Here is a 27,150-nt window from a genome sequence, read left to right as displayed (position 1 = left end):
CTTGACATAGCTTCAAAGGGCCTAGCTTATTCCTTGGACTTAAGGTCAATTTTAACCAGACATCTAGTGCAATATTTAGATGGAACCATGTTAACGTAACCCTTATTCCAGAACTATGGAATGAATCTGCCCTTAGGCTTTCTATGAAATCTTTGGTTGCATCTCTAAGACAGCATGACCGATATATCAGGGGCAGGAATACCAAGTTCAAGAAAAAAGAACTCGCCTTGGAGAAAACAGTTGCATTATTAAGTAGAAGGTTTAGCTTATTGATTTCTCTTTCCCTCTTTCCAAGGACTACATGAATATTCACTCTGACCTGACATTTTCCCCACGCAGTGGGACAGACCACAATCAATCCAGCCCTTTCGCTGTTGGTGGTAACCCAGATTTGTCTGAACTGATATTTCCTGATTACATGCCTGCTCCCACTACGGCAGATCTATATCTCAATATCTGCTGTAGGAAATACACAGTACAGTATTGATTTGGCATCAGAACTGCCTCATTTAATGCATATGACCTTACAGCCAAGAATGTACCGATCGTTCTTTGTGTTCAATACTGCGCAGCCCTGTACTGGTCCTCACAGGCACTGGAATCCCTTGTTCATTAACAGAAAAGTTTAGAGAAAGTTCACTCCCATGAAACGTGCTCTCTAGAAACATGTCTGTCTCCCCACCTCCAACTCTTAGAACCAGATTAAAAAAACGTTTTAAAGCTGTTACACCTAGGTGTGACAGTGATGGCAATGTTACAACTAATAGTATTCTTTTTTTTTAAAAAGTAATTATTTATTTATTTATTTATGGCTGTGTTGGGTCTTCGTTTCTGTGCGAGGGCTTTCTCTAGTTGTGGCGAGCAGGACCCACCCTTCATCGCGGTGCGCGGGCCTCTCTCTATCGTGGCCTCTCTTGTTGCGGAGCACAGGCTCCAGACGCGCAGGCTCAGTAATTGCGGCTCACGGGCCCAGTTGCTCCGCGGCATGTGGGATCTTCCCAGACCAGGGCTCAAACCCGTGTCCCCTGCATTGGCAGGCAGATTCTCAACCACTGCGCCACCAGGGAAGCCCCAATAGCATTCTTTATATTTCAACGTCACTGTAGGGACCGTGGGGATATCAAATCTTTTGGAAGTGCTATGGCAGTATATTATCTTTATTTTACCCTCTGGCAAAATATAATCATAGAAAGTTTCATAAAATATTTTTATCCTCATCAGATCCATCAATAATGGCTTTTGCAGATGAAGCCAAGATATGAAGTTGTGAATAACGACAAGTCCTCAGTCTAGGAAAAAAGCCAGATCTATGGCAATCCAACTACGCTGCCCTCTTCAAAGTGGCCCCTGGAGTCTCTTGGTTTTCAGGCTCAGAAAGCTGCCAAGGGAGAAACTCTAGCACCATAGCTGCTGAGCTGGTGCAGAAAAACATTAGATGAAATGTATATAAATAGATGAAACTAAGAAATACATAAATGTGTGTATGTATGAATACATACAGATACACATATGTGCACACACACACAATTATTTAGTATAACAGTGAAGCATTAAAAGAAAGAAAAATGCGCAGGTGCCAGATGCAAAGGGAACAATATTTTCAAATGAATAGTAGTGAATGAATGGCCAGGTCAATTTCATGAGTCAAGGCAGTTTACCAACTAGCAGTTCATTTTAACAAGAACAGACCAGAAAAAAAAATGAAAACATAGAGTAAGGATTTGTGAAACTTTGTTTTGTGGAATTTTTGTTTCGTGTGTGTATGTGTGTTGGATCACAATATTAAATATACTTACTTAAAATATATTTTAAAAACCTGGTTCAAAAAAGGTTAAATAGGGATAGACAAACTTTTCCTTAAAGGCCAGATGGTAAATATTTTAGGCTCACAGATCATATAGTCTCTGTTGCAAGTATCAACTCTGCTGTTGTAGCAGGAAAGCAGCCATTATATGTAAACAAATGGGTATGTTTTCTAGCAATACTTTATTCACAGACATAGATGGCTGGCCTGTGGGTGGTGGATTACTGACTCCTGATCTATTGATAGAACAGCCTTATTCAATAGAAATATAATGCAAGTCATGTATCTATACATGTATATATATAAAATTAAAAAATTTTAGTAGCCAAATTATAGATGAAATTAATTTTAATGTATTTTATTTCACAAAATGCATAAAAATATTGTCATTTCAACATGTAATGAATATAACATTATTAATGAGATATTTTGTATATTTTTTTCATTCTAAGTCTTCAAAATCTGGTGTGTATTTTATATTTACAGCACATTGCAATTCAGGCTCACCACATTTTAACTAGTGGCTGCTGCACTGTACAGTGCAGATCTAGAGAAATTCATGCACAGACAAGACTGTTCACAGTGTTACTAACAGCAAAAACAAAATCATAAACAGTCCAATGTCCATCAATAAAGGAACGGATACACTGTGGTATAGTCTTGTAATGGAATACCACATAGCATTCAAAAATAAATAAACTTGATTTTAAGGTATGAAAATTATTCTTAAAATGCTGAATATTAAAAGTAGATTGCAAAAGGCTCATGTAAAGTGTGATACCATTTATATACAATTTTAAAACACATAATGATGCTATGTATTTTTTATATATTACTTATATGTGGTAAAATGGAAATAACTTCATCAACTTCAAGATAGTGATGACTCTGGGTAGCAAGGGGAAATTGAAATGGAAATTGGATGGAGAGGGATCTTCCACTGTACCTGCAATATTTTATTTTAAAAAATCCAAAACAGGTAACAAAATGTTAATATTTGAAAAATCTTAGGGGGACACATGAAAGTGAGTTAAATTATTCTTTGAACTTCATTGTATGCCTGAAATACTTGATAAGTTGAAAATGAACATAGAAATGTTCATTTCTAGAAAGAAGGAAAGAAAATCACTAGGGCCTAAGTGAGTCCAGGTTGGCCATTCCTGTTGACCTGTTGCTGAGCCTCTGAAAGGCAAGGAACACAGAGATGACCCAGTGAGATTTCCATCAGTCCCCCTGGGACAGACAGGCTCTACGAGGATTGGTTCCACCACAGGATAGCCTCATGGATGGAAAAAGTTATTTCTCGTATGTGTGTGTGTGTGTGTGTGTGTGTGTGTGTGTGTATGTGTAGGGAAGTGGGAAGCCTCCAAATGCAGACTTTGGTCAATCTTAGTCCAAGCCACAAGTGGAATTTTCATGTTTCCATGGCTTCTGGGGATATTACTACTGTTTCTCTACCAAAAAAGCTCAAGAAGCCCAGGTTTCCACCCACTAACTAAAACCCAATAGGCAGTTGGGATGCTTAGATGTAAATAAGGAGGAAAGGGGTGACCCCTTCTCTTAAATCTGTCATATGAACTGCATCAAATATCTTCCACCTTGGAAACCTGTATGATCTGCTATCTTAGAGAATTGCCACTTTAATTACTGAATGAACAAAAACACACCAGATTTGAAAATGAAAGGGGAAGCTGGCCATCAAAGCAGACTGACAATCACATTGTTTTTGTATCTCCAGTCTGTGTGTGCAATAGATATCTTAAGAATCCCTGCAAAAGGCTTAATATTCCGAAGGTGACTTTTCTGAGCCCTAATGGATTGTTCTGTCAGATGCAAGGCCAAGGCCAATCCGAATGTACTCAGCAACGCATAACAAGACTATACTTACTTTTTTAAAGGCACTTTTCCCTCATTAATGATAGTTTGATTTGCCTTTCATAAAACCAGTGCAAACCATCTATAAGATGAACTCTGATGTCATGTAATTTAAGGAAGTGGTTTCATGGGGCCAAAACCACATACTCTAGTCTTTCCTCTCTGGGTGGCAAATAACACTCTTATCAGCTGCAGCGAGAGCCCGGCCCGCACAGATGTCTTTGCTCCGCACTGTGATAAATGACTTGCTCTTGCTCAGACTTCCTTCCCTGCCTCCCCACGTTGATTAGACACAGTCACAGGAGAGCAGCGTGAAATACACAGCCGGTGGCACAGCGTCCTTAGAGATCTGAGCCCTGCAGCTGCTGCCCGGTGTTTGCAGAATGGCTTTTCCCCCCATTGTCCTTAGAGAAAGAAGCCTTGCCAGAGTTTTCTCCATACTGTATTAGTAGAAAGCTGCAAAAAATAATAATAATCCAGCCGGAAGAGCCATCTGCCAGACTTCCTCATTTGTAGGAAAAAAGCCGAGTCTAAAAATACCCCCTGAGTTTTCAGAATGTCCGAAATTTTTAACGGATACTGGACCCCAGTGTTGGGCAGAGATTGTATCTCAAACTTCACATGGCTGCTAGAATCCTCATACGGCAGCACAACTTAAAGTGTGACAGAGGCAAATTTTCATTCTCACGGCCGACTTTGGTTTAGTTCACATCCATTTGGTTGAAAACTTTTTGCCTCTGGAGCAGAAGATATGAAAAGTCACATAATGCCAGCATGCAGTCTTAGACTAGCTCTCCAGACCCTGGTACACAATCACACCACCCCGTCTTTGGATTGGTCAAGTTCACTGCTAAGTTTAGTCTTTTGGAGAAGCCCTTGCAGGTAGCTCTGAAAGCACAAACATGTTAGAAAACTCTATATACCTTGTTTACATTACCAAGAAGTGAAAACAGACTGGTTTAGATGCGAATAAATCAAGTCATGCCTAAATCAAAGAATGAGAGCCTCTTACCATCCCGGACTCCAGCCTGCGGTGCTGTGATCATCCGCATGGCCCCCCAGAGCCTGGGGATGGGCTGTGCCAGTGACCGCGGGGTCCCGTGGAGCAGCCCTGAGGATGAAGGGCCAGCTTCAGAGGCGGCTGAGAGTGCCCTGTCAGCCTGCTGTGAATTCACCAGCTCAGAGCTCTCCGTTTCCCCTCAGTTCCTCTCTGACTTTTCTATAAAATGCACTTCCTGCAAAAGCACAGGAAAATAGGGACGGCTTTGCCTCTGTGACCTGCAGCTTTCAATCTCCAATTGTCCTGTTGGGCTGCATCATTAGAAGCAATTCAAATACTCTCTCAAATACACTCGGTTTCACCCCATTCATTCTCTACTATTTGGCCACATCCTAAAGTCAAAATCATTCAATGATTTGAGCTAAAACACGGGGTTTGCTTGGTGAATAAGAGCACCCCGTTTTTATTTATCTTATGCCTGTAGGACCTGCAGTGCATCCCCCATCCTGTCTCTTCTGACTCTCAGATTTTCCAACGAATAAATATTGACTGCCTGCTGCATGCTGGGCACTGTGTCAGGTCTTGTGCATATGATAGTGAGTAGAGGTGACACCGTCTCTGCTTCAACAACCCTTCCCTGGTGGCGCAGTGGTTAAGAATCCGCCTGCCAACGCAGGGGACACGGGCTCGAGCTCTGGTCCGGGAAGATCCCACATGCCGCGGAGCAAATAAGCCCATGTGCCACAACTACTGAGCCTGCGCGCCACAACTACTGAGCCCGCGCGCCACAACTACTGAGCCCGCGCGCCACAACTACTGAGCCCGCGCGCCTAGAGACCGTGCTCCGCAACAAGAGAAGCCCATGTACCACAACGAAGAGTAGCCCCTGCTCACTACAACCAGAGAAAAGCCCGCGCGCAGCAACGAACACCCAATGCAGCCCAAAATAAATAAATTAATTAATTAAAAAACATATTTATCTACAACCTGGTAGATAAATACTGATCAATCATCTCCTTTAAAAAAGTATATACAGGGTTCAAGCCACATCTTCCGAAAAGATCTGCAGCCTTGGGGCAGATCATCCTGACTCAAAATCTTTCCAAAATTCTACTCTCATAATGATGACCAACCCTGAAGAGCCCTACACAGAGCTCTTGTAAGTATTCTTGACCTCGGCAGCCATACTAGATCAGCTCTGGTCCTCTACGGTGACAGAAACACACACCCCGGATTTTCTTTGACACTCCCTATTTCAAATATTTCCCCACACGGTCTGTACATTAGAACATATGCCTAGTTTTTTGTTTGGAAAAAAATTATCACCATTTTGGTTAATCAATACCTATTACTTATGCTTATATATACTTTGCTCTAATGGGGCTAGTCTCCCATTGTCCCCAAAGCACCCTGCATTCCAGTCCTTTCCCCACCTTGGCACAGAGGAAAACATTCTCTCTCCCCTTCAAACCTTTTCCATCCCCAAGACCTAGCAGCAGGATCACTTACCTAAAAACCCTTCCTAAGCCATCTCAATCTTCTCTGACTGGTCTCTCCCCTCTGGAACTCACACCAAACAGTCTGATTCACATCACTGAGCATTTGGTTATAATCCTGGTTAGATTACTCTGTTTCATGTGAAACAGGCTTGTTGCCACCACAATTATAAACTGTTTGAGGAGCTGTGTCAGTCAGGACATGCTGGAACACAGAGTAATTATTAAATACTTCTTGATTAAGTTTATCTGCCTCTGTTTCAATAACTGGGAGGCATCTAGGAGGATAAATGTTTCCTTTTAGAAAAGAATTACACTTGCCCAGCAAAACTTGCAAAAGGGGCAAAACTTGCAAAAGGCAGGAACACTGAGTAAATAACAGCCCTCAGCAAAGCTGGACTCAATAGGTGAACCTTTCTCATATCTACAATACAACAGTCCCAAAATATCCTGAATTTACACAATCTTGTAGTTAAAAAAATTTTTTTTTCAAGAGATGGGATGAGAAAGGCAGATAGCTACACCAGAAAGGTTCTTACTGTTTTTATCTTTAGTGCTCTTTGAAGAAGATGCTATGGGAGTTATTTTGCAGGTGTCTAAGTGCCAAATGAAGGAACTAAAGGATCCAGTCTGCTCTGGGGCAGGTTTCCCCGCTGATTTATTAGCATGTATAAAGATAGGAAATCAGTTTCATTTTGGGTCAGATGACCTTTATGGTCCCCACGGTGCAGACTTGTTAATTTGCATTTGCAGTTAATGCACTGGTGACTGCTGGGGCTCTTCAAGCTGAAAAAGCCTTTGGTTCAACCCAAAAACAAATGTGCTTTGCATTCACTGGAAACCATTTAAAAATAGAAATAAAGCCATGCTTATTTTTAAAGATAGTGGTAAGCGAGCCTGTGCACGCACGCACGCCTGCACCTACACACACATCTTTAGGTTACTAGTTAGCTAGTATAAAAATGGATAAAAAGGCTTAAATTGGTCAAATGGAAGTTTGGAGCCATTTGCCCTGACTATACACAGATATACTTTCGCGCTGAGAGACACAAATGGTTTTAAAAGATGACCTTTCCTGTCTTGGAAAATCAGTCTCTTATTTGTGGCCGCAAGTCTGCGTGGCTGTGTCTTTCCCCAAGGAGGTTCTGGTGCAGGAGTGAGAAGGGCAGATGTTTGTAACTACCAAGCGTGGGGAGGTTTCAGCTAAGGCTGAGGATGGGGAGACCAGCTGTTGAGAGCAAGTAAGAGAGTGTGGAAGAACACAGCGGCTGGATCCCATCACCTGGTCCACTACACTTGCACCTCCAATCCCATCACCTGAGAACAATAAGTCTTCAACTCCTGGCCTGTTAAGCCAAGGTGGAAGCTCTTACAACTGTTCACACAGGGGCAGATGGGAAAGAAGACGATGAATAACCACTGGAAGTGAAGACTGAACAACTGCAATCCACAGAGGGGCCCCTCCCACCAGCTGCCCTGCCCACAGGCCAGCACAACGTTGAAGGACCCTCTGGAGCCTTTGGGAACAACAGCAATGTAAGCATTTGAATAGCTTCCCAGATGGATTTCAGAGTCACCCAGGAAGGCCACCGATGTAGTTAAGAGCATGAACACTGGGGCCCCGCTGCCTGGGTTTGGGGTCCTTGCTCCACTGCTTACTGGCTGCGTGCCTTGGAAAAGACACTTAATCTCTCTGTGCTATAGCTTCCCATCCATAAAATGGAGATAACAACACTACTTACCTCACTGTGGGGGGAGGAGAGTGGTTAGGAAGATTCAATGAGTTAATATTTAAAAAGCGCTAAAAACAGCACCAGGTACATAGAAGGTACTGGTTATACAGAAAGATGGGTGGATGGGTGGATGGATGGATGGGGAGAGAGACAGAGAGAAGACTTTAGCAGCCTCCAGCAAACCCAGTAATTCTTTCTGCTATCTGGATAGAAGCAGAAAGTAGATGGGCTAGAGATTTCACTCTTTTGGTACTTTGAAGAGACCCAAAAAAGAAAGTTCATCAGGGTGATTCTTTGAGGACATGCATTATTCTAAAATAACTAGGAAGAGTTGACTTGTCCGTCAACCAGACCTCAGTTTGAATCTACATATTCAAGAGCTTGATAAACTGTAGTGTAGCCCCAGGTTCAGGGGCTGACATAGTCTTCAGATGACCAGGTAGCTTAGCTCCATTACACAAAAATTTAGAAACAGAAGAACCTCTTTTATTATATTAGCCTGCCTCCCCACTGTAAAAAAAGAACCTCCCATGATTCCTTCCCGCTTCACACCACCTACCCACCCTCTAGCACACAGAAGACTCCAGTGATGGACTGAACTAAAACAGTACTGAGTTGTTGCTCACCAACCTGGGAATCACTGCTGTTCTAGTCCTGACCTATTCCTGTTGGAATCCATCCACCATAATGATCTCTGCCTGGCCAGAATCTTTTTGTTTCTAGACTACTGATTTTGGCAACCCCGCTTTTAGAATGATCTTTCCCTCCTTCTCTTGACTCAGCAAATGCTTCAAGTCCGCTTTGTTGACCCAGCTTCTGAGCCCAGCTATTGGGCTTAAGAAATCTCTTGTGTATTTATGTTAGATTTCATTCCTACCCTCCTGACTTGGGAGATTCAGGCTATTTGTAACTAAGCTCCTAGGATGATCTACTTCTCTACTCTCCACTCTGGTCCAGCCTGTTGCCTAATAAGGATAAGGTTCCCCTCCTACTCCCGGGTCAGTTCGTCAGCACCCTCTTACCTGCTCCCCAACAGCTTCATCTCCTGTCCACAGACTTAGCTGAACCCTCCCCACCGCAGGTAAGGGTTCTGGTCACCTGATTCCAACATGGGATGGTGTGCTCCCCACGCCATCAATTCTTGGACACCAGCTGGGTGTTCTACCATTCAACTCAATTCTGACACTATCTACCCAGAGACAGCATCAGATTCCACAGGTTAAGGGCTCAGTCCCACAAGACCGCCCTCTGTTGCAGACGACTGGCTAGGGTTAGACAGGTTGGAGGTTCCAAATTGGCTGCAGAAGCTCACAGAACACAGAGAAACATTTTACTTAAAAGGACATCACTCAGGAACAGCCAGATGGAAGAGATGCCTCGGGCAAGGTATAGGGAAAGGGCGGGGAGCTGCCATGCCCTCTCCCAGTGCCCCACAGGCCAACATGTGCCACTTGCTTCACCAACCTGGAAGCTCTCTGAAGCCTGTCCTTTTGGGTTTTTATGGAGGCTTCATTACATTACGTATGCATGACTGATTAAGTAATTTAAATCATCGGCCACTGGAGACAGATTCGACCACCAGTCCCTCTCCCCTCCCTGGAGGTGGGGAGGGGGGTGCGACTGAAATACCAACCCTAATCAGTGGTTGGTTCCCCTGGCAACCAGCTTCATCCTTAGGTGGGGTCCAAAAGTCAGCTCATTAACATAATAAAAGACACCTTTATGTCTTTCAGCACTTAGGAAATTCCAAGGGTTTTAGGAGCTCTATGCCAGCAATGGGGAGAAAGACCAAATGTAGATTTCTTATTATAAATCAAAATATCACACTAGGTAACTCCAAACATCCTCACTCTCCACTAGGCAGCCCAGTGCTTCTCTAGGAAAGCACACAACCGTGCAGACTGGGACCATAATTAACGCATGCGTCCTGACCAGCTAGCTCTTGCGGCTCCCTGGCACCCTTTCACTGGACCTCCCATTCTCCAAAGCAAGACTGCTATTAAGTATTTCATCGCACACACATTTTACTTCTCTGTTTCTCTAGAGATGAATACCTGGGTTTGCTCCAATTCCCTGCTACTATAAGCAATGTTGTAAAGATCTTCATTGTATATGCCCCTAATTGGTCTGTGTGTGTTACCCTAAGGCATCGCTCAGGAATAAAGACCGTGGGGACACAGTGTGTTCTCATACTTAATTGTCCTGGGTAATTCGTTTTAGCTCCACTTACACCAAGTCCTCAATACTTGGTGATTAAATGACTATCAACATCAAGAAAGTCTCAGACTCTGCACTGTTGGAAGAGTCTCTTTCATTAGCTTTCCCTGCTTTCACAGGAAGTGCAGACCAGTATTTAAGGTAGGCCAAGAAGCTGGATCAAAGGGCTGGATTTAGGATTTACTGCACAGACAATTCCCTGTTTCAAGAGAACACAAATATAGAGAAGGCATTTTGAGAGATTTGAAGGGAGGTCACCAAGTAAACATAACAGATCAGCGAATATTCCTGTCCCGGTTTTCTTCTACTTTCTTACCTAGGGAGATGAGTTTTGTCCTCACGTTGAACATTTTTATTAAAAAGATGGCCTTGGGCTTCCTTGGTGGTGCAGTGGTTAAGAATCCGCCTGCTAATGCAGGGACACGGGTTCGACCCCTGGTCCGGGAAGACCCCACATGCCGCAGAGCAACTAAGCCCATGCGCCACAACTACTGAGGCTGTGCTCTAGAGCCCGCGAGCCACAGCTACTGAGCCGGCATGCCACAACTACTGAAGCCCATGCACCTAGAGCCTGTGCTCCGCAACAAGAGAAGCCACCGCAATGAAGAGTAGCCCCCACTCGCTGCAACTAGGGAGAAGCCCGCGCACAGCAACGAAGACCCAACGCAGCCAAAAAGGAATAAATAAAAGAAATAAATTTATTAAAAAAAAAAAAAGATGGCCTAACTTACCACCAGTCAAAAAGACTTGGAAAAATTATATGTAACATTAATTATGAAAACAATAATTTGTTTTCAATTTCCAAAATTTAAATTTATATTATAGTATTTAATTTCCAATTTCAAACTATTCCTCCAAAAGATTCTGACATACCTCCTACCCCGACCCCCTTACCCCTCAATCTGGGACACAGAAAGTCAGTGCTATAAGTCAAAGAGGGTGAGGCTAAGTGAAAATTCATTGTTTAACGAGATTTAAGGACTGAAAATGTAAATTTAAGGTCTATAAGGAGAAATAATACTTTAAATATTGGATACTAGACTTAACGGTAACTGTTGTTTACTAAAATAGAGTTCCCAAAATGCATGGAATATTCATAATCACTCATTAAACGTCACAGAATATTCACAGTCACTCATTAAGAGAAAACCAAACATTTTGGCACAACAGTCTGAAATTGAGGCTGTAATCAGAGAGGAAGACCATCTTCTGCAAACTCTTTGCTTTGGGCCATGTGGGCTGGACAGACCACACACCCCTCCCAGGTACGAACTTTTAAATTAGTATACGAAACAGTTATTGACCACCAATGATTTTGCATCACCGATGGTAAATTTTAGATTCTGAAGCTGGATTGGCAAGCAGCTGGCACACATGTCTGCACTCCCCCCTCGTATAACCTGCAGACAGTACTGATGGATGATGGCAAGCTCTCCTGCAGGGTGGGCACGTGGCCTCACTGTTTTCCATGAGGAGCTCCAGACTGGTACTCCAATTGATCGCAGTTGGTGTGGAGGATGCAACATAACTTGTGGTGCAAGAATATGCAGTCACAAAACCCTCCTTTTGATCTGCACACATTCATAAGGATTATTTTAAGTGACCTCCTCACTACGACTGATTTTAAAATTCCAAGGACTCTTCTTCCCTTTCTTCCTGATCTTCAAGGTCTTATTACTAATTAATGTGTCAATTTATCTCAACTATTCTTGTTTTTATCCAAGGTGGCTGGCTTTTCATTCATTTTGACTGTCTACAGAGCTCCTGAAGTCAGGAGCCATTCTGGAGGGTTTCTACAACTCAGGGACATACGGTGCACACACCGCCAATTACGTGCCTAAAACGCAAGTTTTAAACTCTAGGAAAAATTTTTATAGCATGTGCATAAATGGGCACGAAATGGCTAAAAACCAAACTGGCAGGAGGTCAGGGGGATCATTTGATAGTGACAGATACTAAAATTAACTGGAGAGTAAAATATCTGAGTAAAAAGGGAAGGATTTTTTTAAAGTAGTCTTTAATCTGGAACTTCCCCTTTGCCACCAATGGAGAACACTTGTTTATATAAGTCTGCCTGTTAACAAAGTACAGAGAATAAACTGTCCAGGGCATCAGACAAAAGCTAGTGGAAGCAGGGCATTTTACAGAGCTGTATGGGAACTGCACGAACACCCTTAATACCCAGCATTTTTAGGGATCTGCCCAAAAGCCAATAGAAAGAAATAATGAGTGATTTTAGCACAGAGGATGAAGACTCTGATCTTAAACTCTGAAAAGTATTAGCTGCAGAAATGGCCGCTGAGGATTCTTTGTAGTTGGTCTATCTACCCTGATAGAGGGAAACGCAAGTCTTTTCATGATCGCCAAACAACAAATTTCTTGCACTACAAATAGAGAAAATTTCTCACCAGTTGGTGAGTTTCACACCTCAAAGGTAGGCTGGCTATTCTAAGAACAAAGTGCCTTTGATCACTTGATGGGCAGAGGGGGCTTGATCATATGGCCCATGCTTGTGTTTCCCAACCCACCTCCGAAAGCATGGAAAATCTATTCTCAGAGAAATTAAACCACACCCTAGAATTCCTTGCAATTCACGGGTGGGGAAAAAAAAGTCCTTAGGTGATTACTGCCTGAAAGGAACATTCTTGTGGCAAGAGAGGGCTGGGCTCCACACACCTGCTCAGCTTTAAAAAAAAAAAAAAAAAAAAGAGCAAATGTACAATCGTTGGAGAGTAATTAATCCATGAAAGGATGCATTGTGCCCTCATGGTGTTTGCCCACCTTGAAGCATTAATAATTATTAACTTCAGTTTCTTTAACTCAAGGCGACAATGTTCTATTGAGCAAGGCTGGCCACAGAATTATAATGGGGTGTCCAGTGAAAAATAAGGCCAAGATCTGTAGTTCCCTCTGGCCTTTTTTCCCCCTAATTCAATAATTCTTTATTGAATACCTACTATGTCCCAAGGTATCCTATGGGAAAGTCAAAGAAAAATGTATAAAACATGGTTCCTGTACTCCCAAGAGTTTACAAGCTTTCAGAGAGATACGAATATGAATCCAGTTTAGTTCAAGACACTGTGTTTACTGCCAAAACAGAGTTAAGAAAAGAGCACTGGGGCAATCCGAAACCTGGGTATCAGAAAGATACTTTGATACAAGTATTTAATGATGCTACTTGTTCCTTTTTCAATATTTCTTCATGTGCAAAACATAGAGTTAGGTGCTTTTGGCCATAATGAAATAAACAGGGTATGGCCTCTGCCTACTACTGTCTATTGAATAAAAATTTCTTGAGCATCTACACGTGCCAGGCATCAAACAGGGTATTTTGGAATTACATATGGTTAAGCATGCTTTTCACCTTCAAGGAGCATTTGGATTTTTTTTTTTTTTTTAAATAAACGGTTAGTATATGCTGTACTATGTGTGATCTTGTATCAGGTCAAAAGACCTTAAAGGAAGGACTATTTTTTCACTACTCCTGGACACCAAGCCGAGCTTACCTTGGCCGTACTGACTAGAACAAGGAATGTGGTGAGAATCCAGCTGCTATGGTAAACAGTCTCATCAAAAGCAACCAAAGCAGGAGTGAACCTTTCGTGGTCATTTTGCACATCTGCTGATTTAATTCACACCAACTCAACCCTCAGGGGCCTTAAGGGGCAGAACCCCAGTCACTGGCTTTTTAGCACCTTGCACAAAGTGTAACAGAAAGTAGGCAATTAGTAGATATCTGATGAATAAAATAAAGAATCTCTAATCCCTAACCTTCACCACGGATGCCTGCTCAAAAATGGAGAGAATATTGTAAATATTTCATATATATGAAAATCAGTGATTTTTTTAAAAATTACAGAATAGGAAGATAGGAATCAATTTGATTTCTCCCTGCTTCAGCATCACTAGATGTCCCATGTCAGGTTCTACCCACAAACTCATGGGAAGAGGCCAACTAGTAATTTCCCCCTGGCATGGAGCAGGATATAAACTTGTATCGTTGATACATGTGCTTTGTTCTGTTTGCCAAACTTTGTGTGTGTTTGGGGGGGGGGCAGTGTGGAGGGCAATTTCTCCCCCTGAAGTATGCCCAGTATTCAGTCTCCCCTGGACCGACTCGACCTCCAGCTGACTTATTTCAGTTTTGTCAAAAAGGCTAAACATGGAGAAGATTCTTGAAGCACATACAGTGCTTTCTAATACAAACTGTGATCTTCAGAATGCCACCCAGAAAAACCCGTTGTACATGAAGACTGTGGGATTTCTTAGTAAATTGTTGCCATCCCATTGTAATCCACTACAGTAGAAAGTGCTTCAAGAATAAAGCATTTGGAGGTTTCATCAGATTGGATATGGGGTCTGGAGACAATGACCCATCTCACTCATCTGACTGCCATCCTCAAGGTCATGCTAAGAGATCATGTGATTGAGAGACCACACAATGAAGTCGTTTTGGTTCCTCTGGATAGCAACGTGGCCACTTCTGTGTGCCGAAAAGACCTCCATCTTTGACACCATCACCACCTGTCTGCTGAGAAGCCACGTGGGAGGGAGGGAGGGAGGGAGGGGAATAAGGAATGAATGGAAGTCCAGGACAGACTCAGTCTCTGCCCCCAGAATCCCTGCAGAGGAGGAGAAGAACTTAGTAGTATTGGGTTAAAATTACAATAAGCATGAGTGATAGCTTTAAAACAAAGTCGTCCCTCGCTTTCTTGGGGAAACATTTCTTTCTTTTGATTAGTCTCACCTGGGGCCAGAGCATTTGGAAACTAAAACCCTATAAACCTGTCTTATATCTCAGTCACCTGTCGTCCTCTAATTCCACCTCTGAGTTCAGGTCTACCAGCCTAATTTGGGGTTTCTTTGTGAAATGCCTGTTCTGCACTAATCAGATGATTTTCCCTCAACTGACCTTGTCGTTCAAAAGCCATAAGTCATTTAAAACGCAGTTTGCATCCACAAGGAAATAAAAGGCAGAAATAAATTTGATTTTTTCACATCTTAATTACTCCCCCAGGCACTGGCTGCTCTCATTAAACTGCCTTAAGTCTTGAACGTGACATTTAAACTAAGAAGTCCACACTTCTTTCCTGCAGGTTTTCGTTTTCTAACCAGCAGTATTTGTTGACCCTCACCTTCCAACTCTGCTCTAAATTGGAGCAGGGGTGACCCAGAGACTCAGTGGGGTCAGTCAGTCTGAGTAGGTGTGAGCTTGTACAGGTAGGAGGTTGCCTTGGCAGCAGCAGGTAAAGAAGGACCCAGGACCCTTACCTGCCCGGGAGGAGGGCTGGGCATATACTTAAACACCTCTAAATGGATTTCAGGCATTAAATGAGTATTGAGAGCCTTCGTCCTACATGGCATTACAGCAAGAGTTTTCTCAGGAACCCTAATGGGAGTTTACAGAGGATGATATCTCAAACAGACAGATAAGCTACTGCCAACCATTCAAAACAAGACCACAGGAAAGCCAAGCCACTCTCAACATCTACTTTTTTCTTCCCTCCAAGTGAGTCAGTTTTGTAAAACAGGACCGTAGGAAAGCCAGCAAATGATTCTTTGTCCTTCCATAATGGCCCAAGAAAGCAGGTGGATCTGCTTAAGTAAGTGTTAGTAAAAAGTAACACCACCTTGCATGCAGCAGCCCCCTTCTCTAGAGCTGTGAGTGTACGTAATACACATCGTGACAGCTGTTATCTTTGTTCACAGGTGAGGTTGATCCTTAGAAACAGGACCCACTGAACAGATGACCCATGTGAAGAAATTAAGTTAACCTGGGATGTCGCTCCAAGACCTTCCAGCATTTTTCCATCTTGGAAAACTGACATCAGCCTGCAATAGTCACCAATGTGGTGCTGGTATCGGTACTGGATCAACTGTGGGCTGCATTCTCATCAATACTCTGATGTGCCATCACGTGGCTAGGTTTGAAGGTTGTGGGTTCCTGACACCCTCCTCAAAGGAATTCAGTACGTACAGTACCGAGTTCCAGAAATAAAAGTCAATTTATGGTCCTGAGCCTGCCCTCTTATCTCCTCATGGGAGAGATGTGATGATTCAAAAGAGAATGTTGGTAATGCTTGAAAAATCTTCCTCAAATGAATATATATATACTAGTTTGATTTATTTTAAATGGTACCAGATGCTCTTTTCTTTTTTCTGTATTCCCTTACGCTAATTTTATTTCCTAGATTTTTCTCCCCAAAGTTCTGAAAATAAAAACTTTTTTTTAAGAGCTGGCACCTAGAACCTCTGAGATTCCCACCTGGTTTAAGTTGTATATTATCCAATGGTTTTGTCATAACAAACTGGCCCCCAAACTTGATCTCAATCAACCCAGATGCTAACGAACATTCTACCTGAGTCACATTGTTACAGTGGGTGACTGGGGTTTCTCCAAACCCTATGATTCTCACCCAAGAAAGTTTTAGTTCCTTCTCCAAGGCTCAGGTGGTGTTCCTGGGATCGGGCCAGGCCCGTTCCTACAGGGTGTGTCCCTGCCACTGTCGACAGCTTGGGGCGGCTTTTGCCTACATAACTAATCTCTGCATTGGATTCTGCTCATCTCACTTAAGCCTTTCAACAACAGGGTGCTACAAATGTGTTATTATTAGCCCATTTAGGACAATAACTTGGAGGCTCGTTCACAGCGAGTGGCTCGCGCAAGATCACTTAACCTGTAGGTGAGACAGCCACAGCATGAACTCGATTTTCTGACTCCAAAGCCTGTGCTTTCCACCAACCTTCCCAGGCCTGAGGCAGACAGATACAATGCCCACGTTTTACTCGCATGCCCTGCATACTCCCTAAGCCGGCTGATGCGCCCTAGGTGTTTGGAAGCACAGACTTTGGAAGCAGACTGCCAAGTATGGCCGTGTGACCTTGGCAGGTTACTCAGCTCTTCCTATCTCTGTTTCGTCATCTGTAAATGGTGATTCCTACTTCCTAGAGCCGTTCTGAGCAACAAATGAGTTAATATGTCTAAGTCTCTTAGCTCCCTGCCTGGCCCCATAGTAAGTGCCACATAAATGGGAGCTCTTCTGAGCTGCCTCATTCATTTAGGGAGTGAAAATTGTAGCCCAAGAGTCTGCGGTCACCCGAGGATCTGGAGGATGGCTGTCTACTCCGCATAGCAGGCGCCCAACTCAATACCAGAACAAAGTAGTGGTCCCAGAAAAAGCCCATGTTAGAACGCATCACAGCCCGTGACGCTTTGATGTTCAAAGTCAAGTGTCACAGCCGCTTCCCCCTGCGGTCAGTTCCCTGCTTCTGACATAAACCTGGAGGCACATGAGCTGAAACAGAACCAACAGAGATGACCCGACTGAAGAAAAGTCTGTTCGGAAAGGCTGTCAGCTTTTGAAAAAGAGCAGGTTGTTCCTTTCCCTGATAGGAATCAGTTTTGCTCTAATAGAGGGCCATTTTTACCCCCCAGAATTTGAATTCCATGCACAACTCAATACCTTAAAAAAGGCATTTATTTTTCTCAGGCCTTTGAGAGGGACTTTAAACTGGACTTTAAACTCGGGCCTTTGAGAGCAGTGAAGCAGTGGAGAAAGCTGTGAGTTTCAGCATGCTACCATGACACTATATATATATATATATATATATATTTTTTTTTTCTTCTTTAAAAACCCACATCTGAGGGTTCCAAACCATGTGCAGCACCTCCTACTATTTTGCTTTTGGCTCCAAAGCCTAATCGCCATCATGGTCACAGTTTAGGAGCCCTTGCTCCTTGGCCCACCCATCTCTTTGCCTCTTGAGATTCTGTAGCAAAGCCTCCTGGAGCCTTCTTTTCCATGTTTAAATAAATGGGGAATTTCAGGATTTGGGGGGAAAAGCCTGCTGAAAACACTCCAGAGGGATGGAGAGAAAAAAGAGTACCAGATTATAAGAGGACGGGCACCAGGAAAGAGCGACAGCTTGGCAGTGCTTCTTGGAAAGATGCCTTCCGAATAGCCAATCCCAAGCAGGGCACTGCTTGTAGGTTTGTGTGCTGAGCACCAAGTCACAGAAATTCCCACAAAGGCACAAGGGCCTTTGGGCCGACACTGGTGCCTGGAGTTAGGACTGAGCCTGGGCCTGATGGCTTCGGTACAGGTGGCAAAGACCAAGGTTTCTGGAAGAGGCCTCGGTCCTGCCAGATGAGCCCCGGAGTCGCGCACACACACACAACTGTACTCACCGTGACTTTGGAGGCGGCGGGGGAGGCGAGAATGCCTCGATCCCACTTTTGTCCTTGGGGAACTCAAAGGCAAACGAGGCCGATTTGCTCATCCCGGTCCCGGCTTTGCTCTTCTGCCCAGAGGAGCCGTCTGTGGGGCGGAGGCGGTGCCAGGTGGAGGAGCTGCATGGGTCCGCGGGGCCATTGTCCGCCTCCCTCCCCCAGCTTTGACTCAGCAAGTCCTGCTCCACCTCCTCCTCTTCCTCTATCCGGCACTGGCGGCTCCAGGCGCCGGTCTGGTACCGGGGCCGCCTCTGGTCCAAGGCTGACGCGGCAGTGGCAGGCGGAGGGCCCCTGGCAGAGTCGCTAGCAGGGACACCGTTGGCCCGGCAGGAGGAAGCAGGGTCAGCGGGGCCCCTGGATGGAGGCTGGGGCCCAGTGACACCCGAGTTGCCTTCGCTGAGGTTGGACTTGGGGGAGGCCGATGGGGACACCGGGGACCCTCCGGGGCTACTCTTGGACAGCTTGGGAGGGATGGCAGGCCTCCCCTTGGGAGTGCTCTCACTGGCACCGTGATGGCGGCTCTCCCTAGAGCTGAGCCCCTGCCCAGCCGAAGGCTCCCCTTCGCCTGCCTCAGGGGCCTGGCTCAGGGGCCCGCGAGGCCACTGCACCCCCACCGAGGAGTCGGGGCTGCTCAGGTAGATTGTCCGGTGGTCTTCTTCTGGGTGGGCCGCCATGACTGTGATGGTGGCCGCCACCTGGGGGGCCACCTCTGGGCCTTCCTTGTCCTGGCCCCAGCCAGACGCTGTTTTCTGAGCCCAGGTGTTAGCCATCCTCACCTGGCCCTGGCCCTGGGCAGCTGCCGCCTGTTCTGCCTTGGCCTGTGGCCTGGAAGGCACTGGAACAGCCTTCTTCCTCTTGGTGCTCTCAGCATAGATGGGTTCAGGCTGTGCAGTCTCCCCGGGGTGGGCTGGGGCCTGGGGCTCCCCAGTCAGCCCCAGGCACCTGCTGGAGGCCACCCCGTGGCAGCCAGAGTCCTGAGGCTTCCCCGGCCCAGGTGCCTTCATGAGGGAGCAGTAATCGCTCTCGTGCTGGGGGACCAAGGGGCTGCTGGCGCGGCTACTGGCACTCCCGCAGGAGAGGCCATCCGAGGAGCTGGCGGCCTCTGAGGTGAGGGACTGCTTCTTGGGGCCCAGGCGGGGTGGGTTCTCTGTTGGGCCCTGGCTGCGGCACTCCCTGGGGACGCTCAAAGCCCGCCTCTCCTCCTCGGTTGGCTTCGCGCACACCCCCTGCTCCCAGCAGGCCGGCGAGCAGTCCCCGCAGCCCTGTCTGCGCCCGGGGTCCTCGGCCTGTGAGGCGTCCTGACCCCCTGGGCCCCCAGGGCAGCAGTCCAGGAGGGAGCAGTATTCTCCCCCTTCGCTGTCCCCTGAGGGCGAGCACCTTTGATCGCTGTCATCCTCCGAGGGCAGGGATTCCCGCAGGGGCAGTGCAGAGGGGTAGGGCCTGGGGCCCTTGTGGCAGCCAGATGTCATCTCAGCAAAGGCAGCCAGTTTCTGGCGGAAGCTCTCCTGAGGGGAGGTCAGCTCTTGGTAGGGAATCATGGGTTTATCTTCCCGTCCAAGCTTCTCATCGGGGAAGCTCACTGGGTGGAAGGCGACACTCCGTTCCCCCCGGGGCTCTAGGCTGTGCAGGCCGACCATGGCGTAGGCAGGGGGGCAGCGAGGGTGCCCCCCGTCTGCCGGGGCCAAGGGCCCAGCAGGCTTCTGGACGCCTCGGAAGCTGCCCAGGTAAACTAATGGCACATCTTCCTGCTTCGGGAGGGGGAGCTTGCCGGGGGCTCGTCTCCAGATGACCTACACAGCCCCAAGGTTAAAAGACTTATATTAGACCTTGTCAGAGAAAAAAGGAAGAGAGAGAAGGTGAGAGGGCAGGGCCATGACACTGTAAACTGTCTTCCGAGCCACCGTGAAGCAGGCGGGCAGCGCGCCTACCCTCTGACCTCCCCACAGCCTTCTCGTCATCGCTGGGGCCCCGTGGAGCCACTGGGCTTCCCATACACTGCACCCTCACCCCTGTCTGTAATTCTTTTGGCTTAGGTCCATGAGGCAGGGGGAAAAAAACGCTAAAGAAGAACGTTTTGCCTTCTCCCTCAAAAACTGCTGAAGGAGGTAAGTTCTCCCAAGGGCTTTGAAATAGAGTTTGGGGTTTTGTTTAATTTTTGCTTTGTGTTCATTAGTCTTTTGATAACAGTGTCATAGCACAAAGAAAACAAAGTGATAAAGCTTTTAAAAATACTTTGGGCGGGTGGTGGGGTCAGAGGGCAGCAGGGTGAGGGGCGGCTTCCGAGCTGGGTCCCAGCTCCCTTGCTTCGCTGTGAGCCGTGCTCTTTCTCCCAGTTACAGGCAGTGACCTCAGCCGAGGCTGCCTAAGTGGCTGGACTAGTCCAGCTAGAGAGAGCGACGTGGGGTGGCCATTCCCATCACTGAAATCACTGTCCCCTCCTCCTTCCCCTCTAGTCTCCCTTATCCCCACTTTTAAAGCAGCCTCAAGGCAGGGTCTGCCTCTTGCTCCCATCCAAGATGATTCAGAACAGAAAGAGTCCCTGGTTTACATCTGTGAAGGTCAAAGGTATCGAGAAAGGCCTGGGGAATGGGTGTAACCAGCTTCTGCAAAATGGAGCGGCTTTGAAGGGGACAGAAAGCTGAATGCAGCTCCAGGAGATGGCTCACCTCAGTCAAGCCTCCCTTGATTTAAAACTGACCTCTGATTTCACACAAGCTCACACACCCTTCCTGACCCACTCACTATGATAGTTTAAGGAAAACTAGAACGGGCAAAGAGGTCAAACAGGTCACAAGCAGTTCTTAGAATACGCCCTAGAAATGCAGAAGACATGTCTAGAGGTAGCAGGCTCCATGTGCCCTTTAAATAATTCCACCTTGGTCAGGGTCACCTGGGGGATGAGCGGAAAGGTCTAATCTCTAAGGATGTAATTGTCTTTAGTAATCCTAGATCAAAGCTGGAAAAACACAAGCTTCCAAACTGGAAATATGAACACTGGCTGGGAATTGGATGACAATATGGAATTACTGCTGACATTTTTAAGTGTGATAATGATATTTTGTATAAAGACTTTATTTTTTAAAGAGGTACTGATGTGATGCAGTATGTGGGGTTTGCTTTAAAACCCCATGTGGGGAAGGGAGGGTCGGGGCAGGGGTAGAGACGGAACAAGATTGGTCATGAGTTGATGATTGTTCAAGCTCATGCGGCAGGGTGGTGGATGCATGGGATTCGTTAAGCAATTCTTACTACTTTTGTATATATTTAAAATGATCCATTAAATAAAAAATTTTTTTTTTAACTTTTTAGAAAAAGCTTCATTCTGGTGTGCCCTGATACAGTCTTCAAACGAACTTGGGGGGACTGCATTGATGGTTCTCAGCCTAAAGGGACAGAGAGAAAGGAGGGCAGAGAGAAAAGAGAGGGCGGTAGTCGGGAAGGAGCGGTTTTGGGGCGAGCCAACAGGAAGCCACCCTGCAGGAGTCCTGCTGGGACAGCCCTCCTTGGCTGCCCGCCAGTCACCGGTGTTACAACAGGAGCAGCCTCGTAAAAATACCACGGGGCTGAGTCAGCCTCACCTGCGCGACGTCGGCACTCACGCCAGCCTCTGTCCACCCATCGGAGGCTTCGGAGCTCATCATGGTGGGCTTCACGGCAATGGTGGGCTTGGAGTAGGGTGAGCTGCTCAGGCCTTCATCTTCCGGGCGGCCGCTCTCGGGCCTGGGGGGCAGGCGAGGCGGAGGGGGCAGGCTGCCGGCTCGGGGCTGGGGGCGGCCAGGTGCCAGCTGGTGGTCGGTGCGCAGGCAGAAGCAGTTTTTGCAGGACCCGGGCTTCCAGATGTGCTCCACAAAGTCGCTGCACGCAGACATTTTCGGGCGCTCGGGGTTCACTGGGATGGTCTGGTGCATCTTGAGCAGCAGGCGGGGTGCTGGTTCATCTTGCGCCTGGCTCCCTGGCGTGGTCTCAGGGTAGGCAGATGGGGCTCACAGGGCGGCTTCCTGGAAAGGCAGAACACTTGCCTCATCAGAGCTCTCCCCTGCCAGAGGACGGGGGCATGATCAATTTGAGTCTGACGATGTGACTGGGGAGCAGAGGGGGGAGCAGGGGGAAAGGAGGAGAAAGAGGTAAAGATGAATATTCTATTTATTCTGAGGCCCTCACCCATTTGTCATGAGGCTCTTAATCCCTTTCTAGTGGTGTGGCCTTAGAAAAACCGTAAAAGCTAAACACAGCTCTGTTGCATGAGTAGAGAGTGTAAAAGACACTTCAGCCCCCTAAACTCCTGAGCGCTTGGAGGTTTGGGGGCAGTTAACGGGAAGAAATCACACAGGGCTGGTGATGAGAACCTTGTGGCTGACCCATGCCTCCCCTGCTGCTAGGGGTCTCGAGCATGGGACTCTGCCCCAGAGAAACAAGAACTACCAAGTAGGACAGCAGATAAAAATCGTGGCTTCTGGAAGATAAGCCACAATTTTTAACCAAGAACGATGTGTGTGGGAAGGCAGGCCCGGGCTCTGAAATCAGCACTGTAACCCATACTTATGAGGATATGGAGACAGAAGTGGTGAGCAAGGGGGGAGGTGGGGTGCTGGCCTGACCTCCAGGGACCTTTGTCGGGAGGTCTGGCATCTTGGGAATTCGCCCTCCCCGGCCCCCCTTTCTCAGTATGCCTCATTCAATCCAGGGCTCAGTGAGATCAATACAGCCAGAGCTGCAGGGCCAGGGGGAACCGCAAGAGAGATTCATGGTCACAGCAGCCCTGTGGTCTAGGGCTGGTTAGGCTACAACAGAAGGAAGAGATGATCACAGTTATTTTCCCTACGAGGTCCCTGAAGGGGAGGCAGTGAGCTTGCTGAAAGAGTTTGTTGCCTCTGACACTAAGAACTGAAGGCTGAGAGTTTGCACCATAGAATTCACTCAGTAAATTCACCATTGAGGGGGAACTCGAAGGGTTGCAGATTTTAACCAGTTAACCTGAATAACATCCATCAGGTAGCTGTCATCCCCATTTTACAGATGGGAAAAGAACGGTAGCGACATCAACTAAGACCTGGCCACAGACACAGAGAGTTCGGGGGTTCTAGAAAAAGAAGCTAACTTTGCTGGCAGCGCCTCATTATCACCTCACTCATCACCGCATTCATTACACTGAGTTGCTCGCCATTATCTGTTTGCTGCTTTTGCTCTTCTTTCCTCATTTAAATGAACTGACTTCCTCAAAAGGAGAGCGTTCAGGAGAAAATCGTCCTGAAGACTCTACAGTGAACGTGCTCTCATTAAACAGGGAGGGTTTGGCCCTGGGATCTGCTTTCCACTTTCCTCCTGTGAGAGCTGGCTCTGAGGTTGATGCTCTCCATACCGTCAACAGGACTAACCAGGTGGAATGAGCCAGGAGCCCCAAAGATCATTCCAGAATCTCTGTGGGAAGAGCTCTCTTTCTGGTCTCCCACACTCACAGAGAGGGGTGCTTATTCAACAAGAGCTGAAGCTAAATTAGCCCCTTTTCCTCCAAAGTTAACCAGGAAGCCCACTGCATCATCTTTAAGCTAAATGAACTCTCTGAAATAAAAGACAAGTATTTGTCTTTTAGTTTGTGACCGTTGTTAGGATTTATGCATCAAGATGATTGCAAGTTGGGTTCTCCTCCTCCTGCTACACCCAAGTAGCAGGTTCATTCCCTGCCAAGTTCCCAGAAGAGGTCACTAAGCTTCAACAAGCAGAGGAGAGCAAGGATTTTTCTTTCTCCTACAATCCCAGGCCACGGAGAGCTCTAGGCTCTGCTGCTAGATGGTGGAAAGGGGAAAAAGTGGAGGAGGTGTTTTGGTGTTCAGTAAGGCAAATTTCCATACCCCTGCCCCGAGGTGAGGACAAGGTCCGTTCCTGGCCCCCCTCTTCTACTGCAGGCAGAGGCTCCCACGCCCCAGGTGGGATGGAGGGAGAGAGCTTGGGAATCGGTTCTGTGTGGGCTCGTCTCCTTCCTGCAGCTCCTCACAGGGCTGGGCTATCTGAGCCCGGGGGGCATCCTACAGAGTCGCAAAGAAGCCGCTTGGGGTAGCCACGCCTCATTTCCTGCTCAACAGGCAAATGACCCACACTTGTCATGGTTGCTTGGTGCCGGAGGTTCCCCTCCTGTGCCACAGATGGCCCACTCCAGCCCTGGGACTTTTGGTAGGCTCTGGATTACCAACGTTCGGGAAGCTTCCAGAACCCCTCACCAGTTCATGAGCACTCTCCTTGCTCCCATCCTCAGCTCTGAAATTCTCTGACGGTGAGTACAACTTCTACCACACAACTGCTCAGAGACTGGAGAGGTTTTTCAGGAAAAAAGAATGAAGACGAGAACAGAATAAAGCCCTGGGCTCCTCACCATCGCTGACTCACTACACATCCTGTTAAAACTGGTTTCTCAGTCACAGCAAACAGAATCTATCACTACATCAAGCCAGAAAGGATTCTCTCTGTCTAGAGAGGTTCTGTGCTTGGAATTATATCCAATTTGTTTTAAGTAAAAGATCGTGGAAAACTCAAGTGGCACTCACAAAGCAGGAGCCCTGCCTGCCTGCCGGTGCCAGCTCTCCACAGCCTGGGAATGGCACCTTTCCAGCCCACATTCCTTGCCTCCGAGGGGAGGTAGCCCCCAGAATTATGCAAATTCCTCCATTTCAGTGGGAGGCAGCGGTGTAAGATTAGAAAAAGATCTCAGCATTCTTTCTGATCCAAGTCATGATAAAATATCTTTGCCTCTGCAAACTTCTGCACCAGATTTGTGGCTAAAATGTGCAAGACCGAAGCTGTCAGACACACACCCACCCCACTGGAAAAAGAATCCGAAGAATGGTGACGAGATCCATAAAATGAAATCTTTGGGCTCCAAATGCCCCTCATACTTGCATCGAAAGTTGCTCACACCTTACCCTGAAGTGACAGAATTCCAGAAAATATTCATCTAAAAAAATTATCTATATTACAATTAAATGAATGCAACACCGGAAAAGAGAACTATTTATGAAAGTGTTTGTCTGGATTTCAACACTCCATTGACAGAGGTTGCTCCGGCAGAAAGGAGAAAGTGACAGCCTTACCTCCCCCCTCCCCCCACACACACAGAGGGTAAGTCATGATATTCACTCAACTTTTAATTTTCTTTTTTCCTTCTCCAGTGCAGTGTAATCTAATCTTAGCAGTAGGAATGTGGTTTCTGTGGGTTAGACCCATTAGTCTAAACCAGTAAGGACGATACCCGCGTTCCACAAGACCCCATGATGATAGCGAAATAACCGCACAATTTCCCAGTGCTTCCTGTCAAATTTCCGGCTCAAAAAGGGAAGGGGTTGTTAAGGACAGTTCAGGCCAATGATCTATAGGGCCTTCCCAACCTGACTCTGGGCTGGACACCTTGCAAAACTCCTCCCTCCTAGACCTTTGGGCTTTGCTATCGGCTCTGCAAAGCCATGTGCTTGCTGGCTGAGCTTCACCTGAGAGAAATATACAGAGCCGGCCCTGCCTCCATTCTCAGTGGAGAGGTTCTATTTTCTAAGTGTGTGTGTGTGTGTGTGTGTGTGTGTGTGTGTGTGTTCTAAGTGTGTGTGTGTGTGTGTGTGTGTGTGTGTGTGTGTGTGTGTATGGCTGGGGAAGCGGCAGCACAAGCAAAGGTTAACAACGTGCCCACAGTAGCCTTTCAGAGGGCTCTGCCACGGCTCAAGAAGAAGGCATCGTCTCGTTCCCCTTGAAGACCCCCAGGCTGGCATCCAACTCGGGGCTGCCTAAGAGGCAACTACTAACTTGGGGCCCCAAAGCATCACCCCCGGGGGCCTGGTCCGAGGCGCGCGGGCGGTCTCTCCCTCTCTGCTCCTTTGACAATCCTGCGGCCGCGGAAAAGCAGTCTCCACAATAGCAATCCCCAAAGCGCTCCGGTCTCCTGCCCCAAACCCAGCAGCCAGACCAGTGAGACCGGCAGAACAGTCGGTTCCCTTGCCGGAACTCGGAGGAAAGTTTCCCCGTTCGAAAGAGCGCGATTCTCGAATGAATCGAAAACACCCCTCCAGCTCCCCGGTCCTCCGGGATCGGCGCCTCCACCTCGGGCGCAACCCGGGGCGCACGCGGTCCGGACGCTCCACCCTCCCCCAGCGGCCGCCTGTCACCCCGGGGGACGCCGACTGGGGTCGCCCGCTCGGTAACCGCCGCGCTCCCCCGGAGCTTCCCTCTGCGGCCACGTTTGCCAAACAAAAAGAGGCAGGCTTTGGAGAAGGCGCCGCGGGCTCACCTCGGGGCCGCGCTCCCCCGGCCTCGCCGCTGGTCTCCGAGCCGCCAGCCGCCCCGCCGGGCGCCTCGGAGCATTGTTTGGAGAGTGTGTGCGCGCGGTGCGTGCCCGGCCGCGGGCGGTGTCGTCTGCCTGGGCCCGGCGGCCGGGTGGCAGCTGCGAGCGCGACTCCGCCCCCTCCGCCTCCGGTGGCACCGCCCGCCCAGCCCCAGCCGCACCTCCGGAGTCTTTGCCGCCGCTCCACGCCCCCCGCCGGCGGGCGCGCTCCCTGGCCCCTGATTCCTCCCGGAGATCCACGCCCCGCCCCTCCCTCACGCTCCCGACGGAGGCTCCGCCCCCAGCCCGAGACTTGGAGGCGTCCGACCCCTGAGCGAGCGCCTGTTTGCACCCCTCTCCAAGGAGGGCCCGCGGGGTTCTGCAGGGGCGAGTTTCGGTGTCTAAAGCCTTCCTTTTCCCATGATGTGCGCATAGGTATGTAGTTGTCTTGCGTTCCTTCATCCTGCCTGCTCTGCGAGACCCTGAGAGGACCAGAGAG

At 47.5% G+C, this 27,150-nt stretch overlaps 1 protein-coding gene and 2 long non-coding RNA genes across 6 annotated transcripts in view; 1 reads left to right on the top strand and 2 right to left on the bottom strand.

Moving 5' to 3' along the window:
* Nucleotides 1–26,767, bottom strand: part of PRAG1 (PEAK1 related, kinase-activating pseudokinase 1) — a 50,058-nt gene extending 23,291 nt beyond the window's left edge. The window contains exons 1-3 of one of the 2 annotated variants that reach the window (XM_082444600.1): nucleotides 26,619–26,767; nucleotides 21,934–22,353; nucleotides 18,314–20,145 (exon numbers count right to left, since the gene is read on the bottom strand). In XM_082444600.1, the coding sequence (XP_082300726.1) occupies nucleotides 18,314–20,145; nucleotides 21,934–22,263 (2,162 nt within the window). In that variant the 5' untranslated portion in view covers nucleotides 22,264–22,353; nucleotides 26,619–26,767. Of the gene's footprint in view, nucleotides 1–18,313; nucleotides 20,146–21,933; nucleotides 22,437–26,618 lie in introns of both variants that reach the window. The other variant, XM_082444599.1, reaches the window with a different exon arrangement.
* LOC309651768 lies at nucleotides 774–18,307 on the bottom strand. The gene is made up of 2 exons (XR_014258379.1): nucleotides 10,690–18,307; nucleotides 774–10,629 (listed from the first exon to the last, which is right to left on the bottom strand). It is a non-coding gene; the product is annotated as an uncharacterized lncRNA (long non-coding RNA).
* A 119-nt stretch (nucleotides 26,768–26,886) lies between the features above and the next one.
* Nucleotides 26,887–27,150, top strand: part of LOC309651741 — a 204,932-nt gene continuing 204,668 nt past the window's right edge. For all 3 annotated transcript variants that reach the window (XR_014258345.1, XR_014258346.1, XR_014258347.1), the window contains exon 1: nucleotides 26,887–27,086. This is a non-coding gene — a long non-coding RNA (uncharacterized lncRNA). The remainder of the gene's footprint in view (nucleotides 27,087–27,150) is intronic.

This window comes from Balaenoptera physalus (genome assembly GCF_965194825.1).
Source record: "Balaenoptera physalus genome assembly, chromosome: 21".
NCBI lineage: Eukaryota > Metazoa > Chordata > Mammalia > Artiodactyla > Balaenopteridae > Balaenoptera > Balaenoptera physalus.
This window is presented reverse-complemented; position numbering and strand designations above follow the sequence as displayed.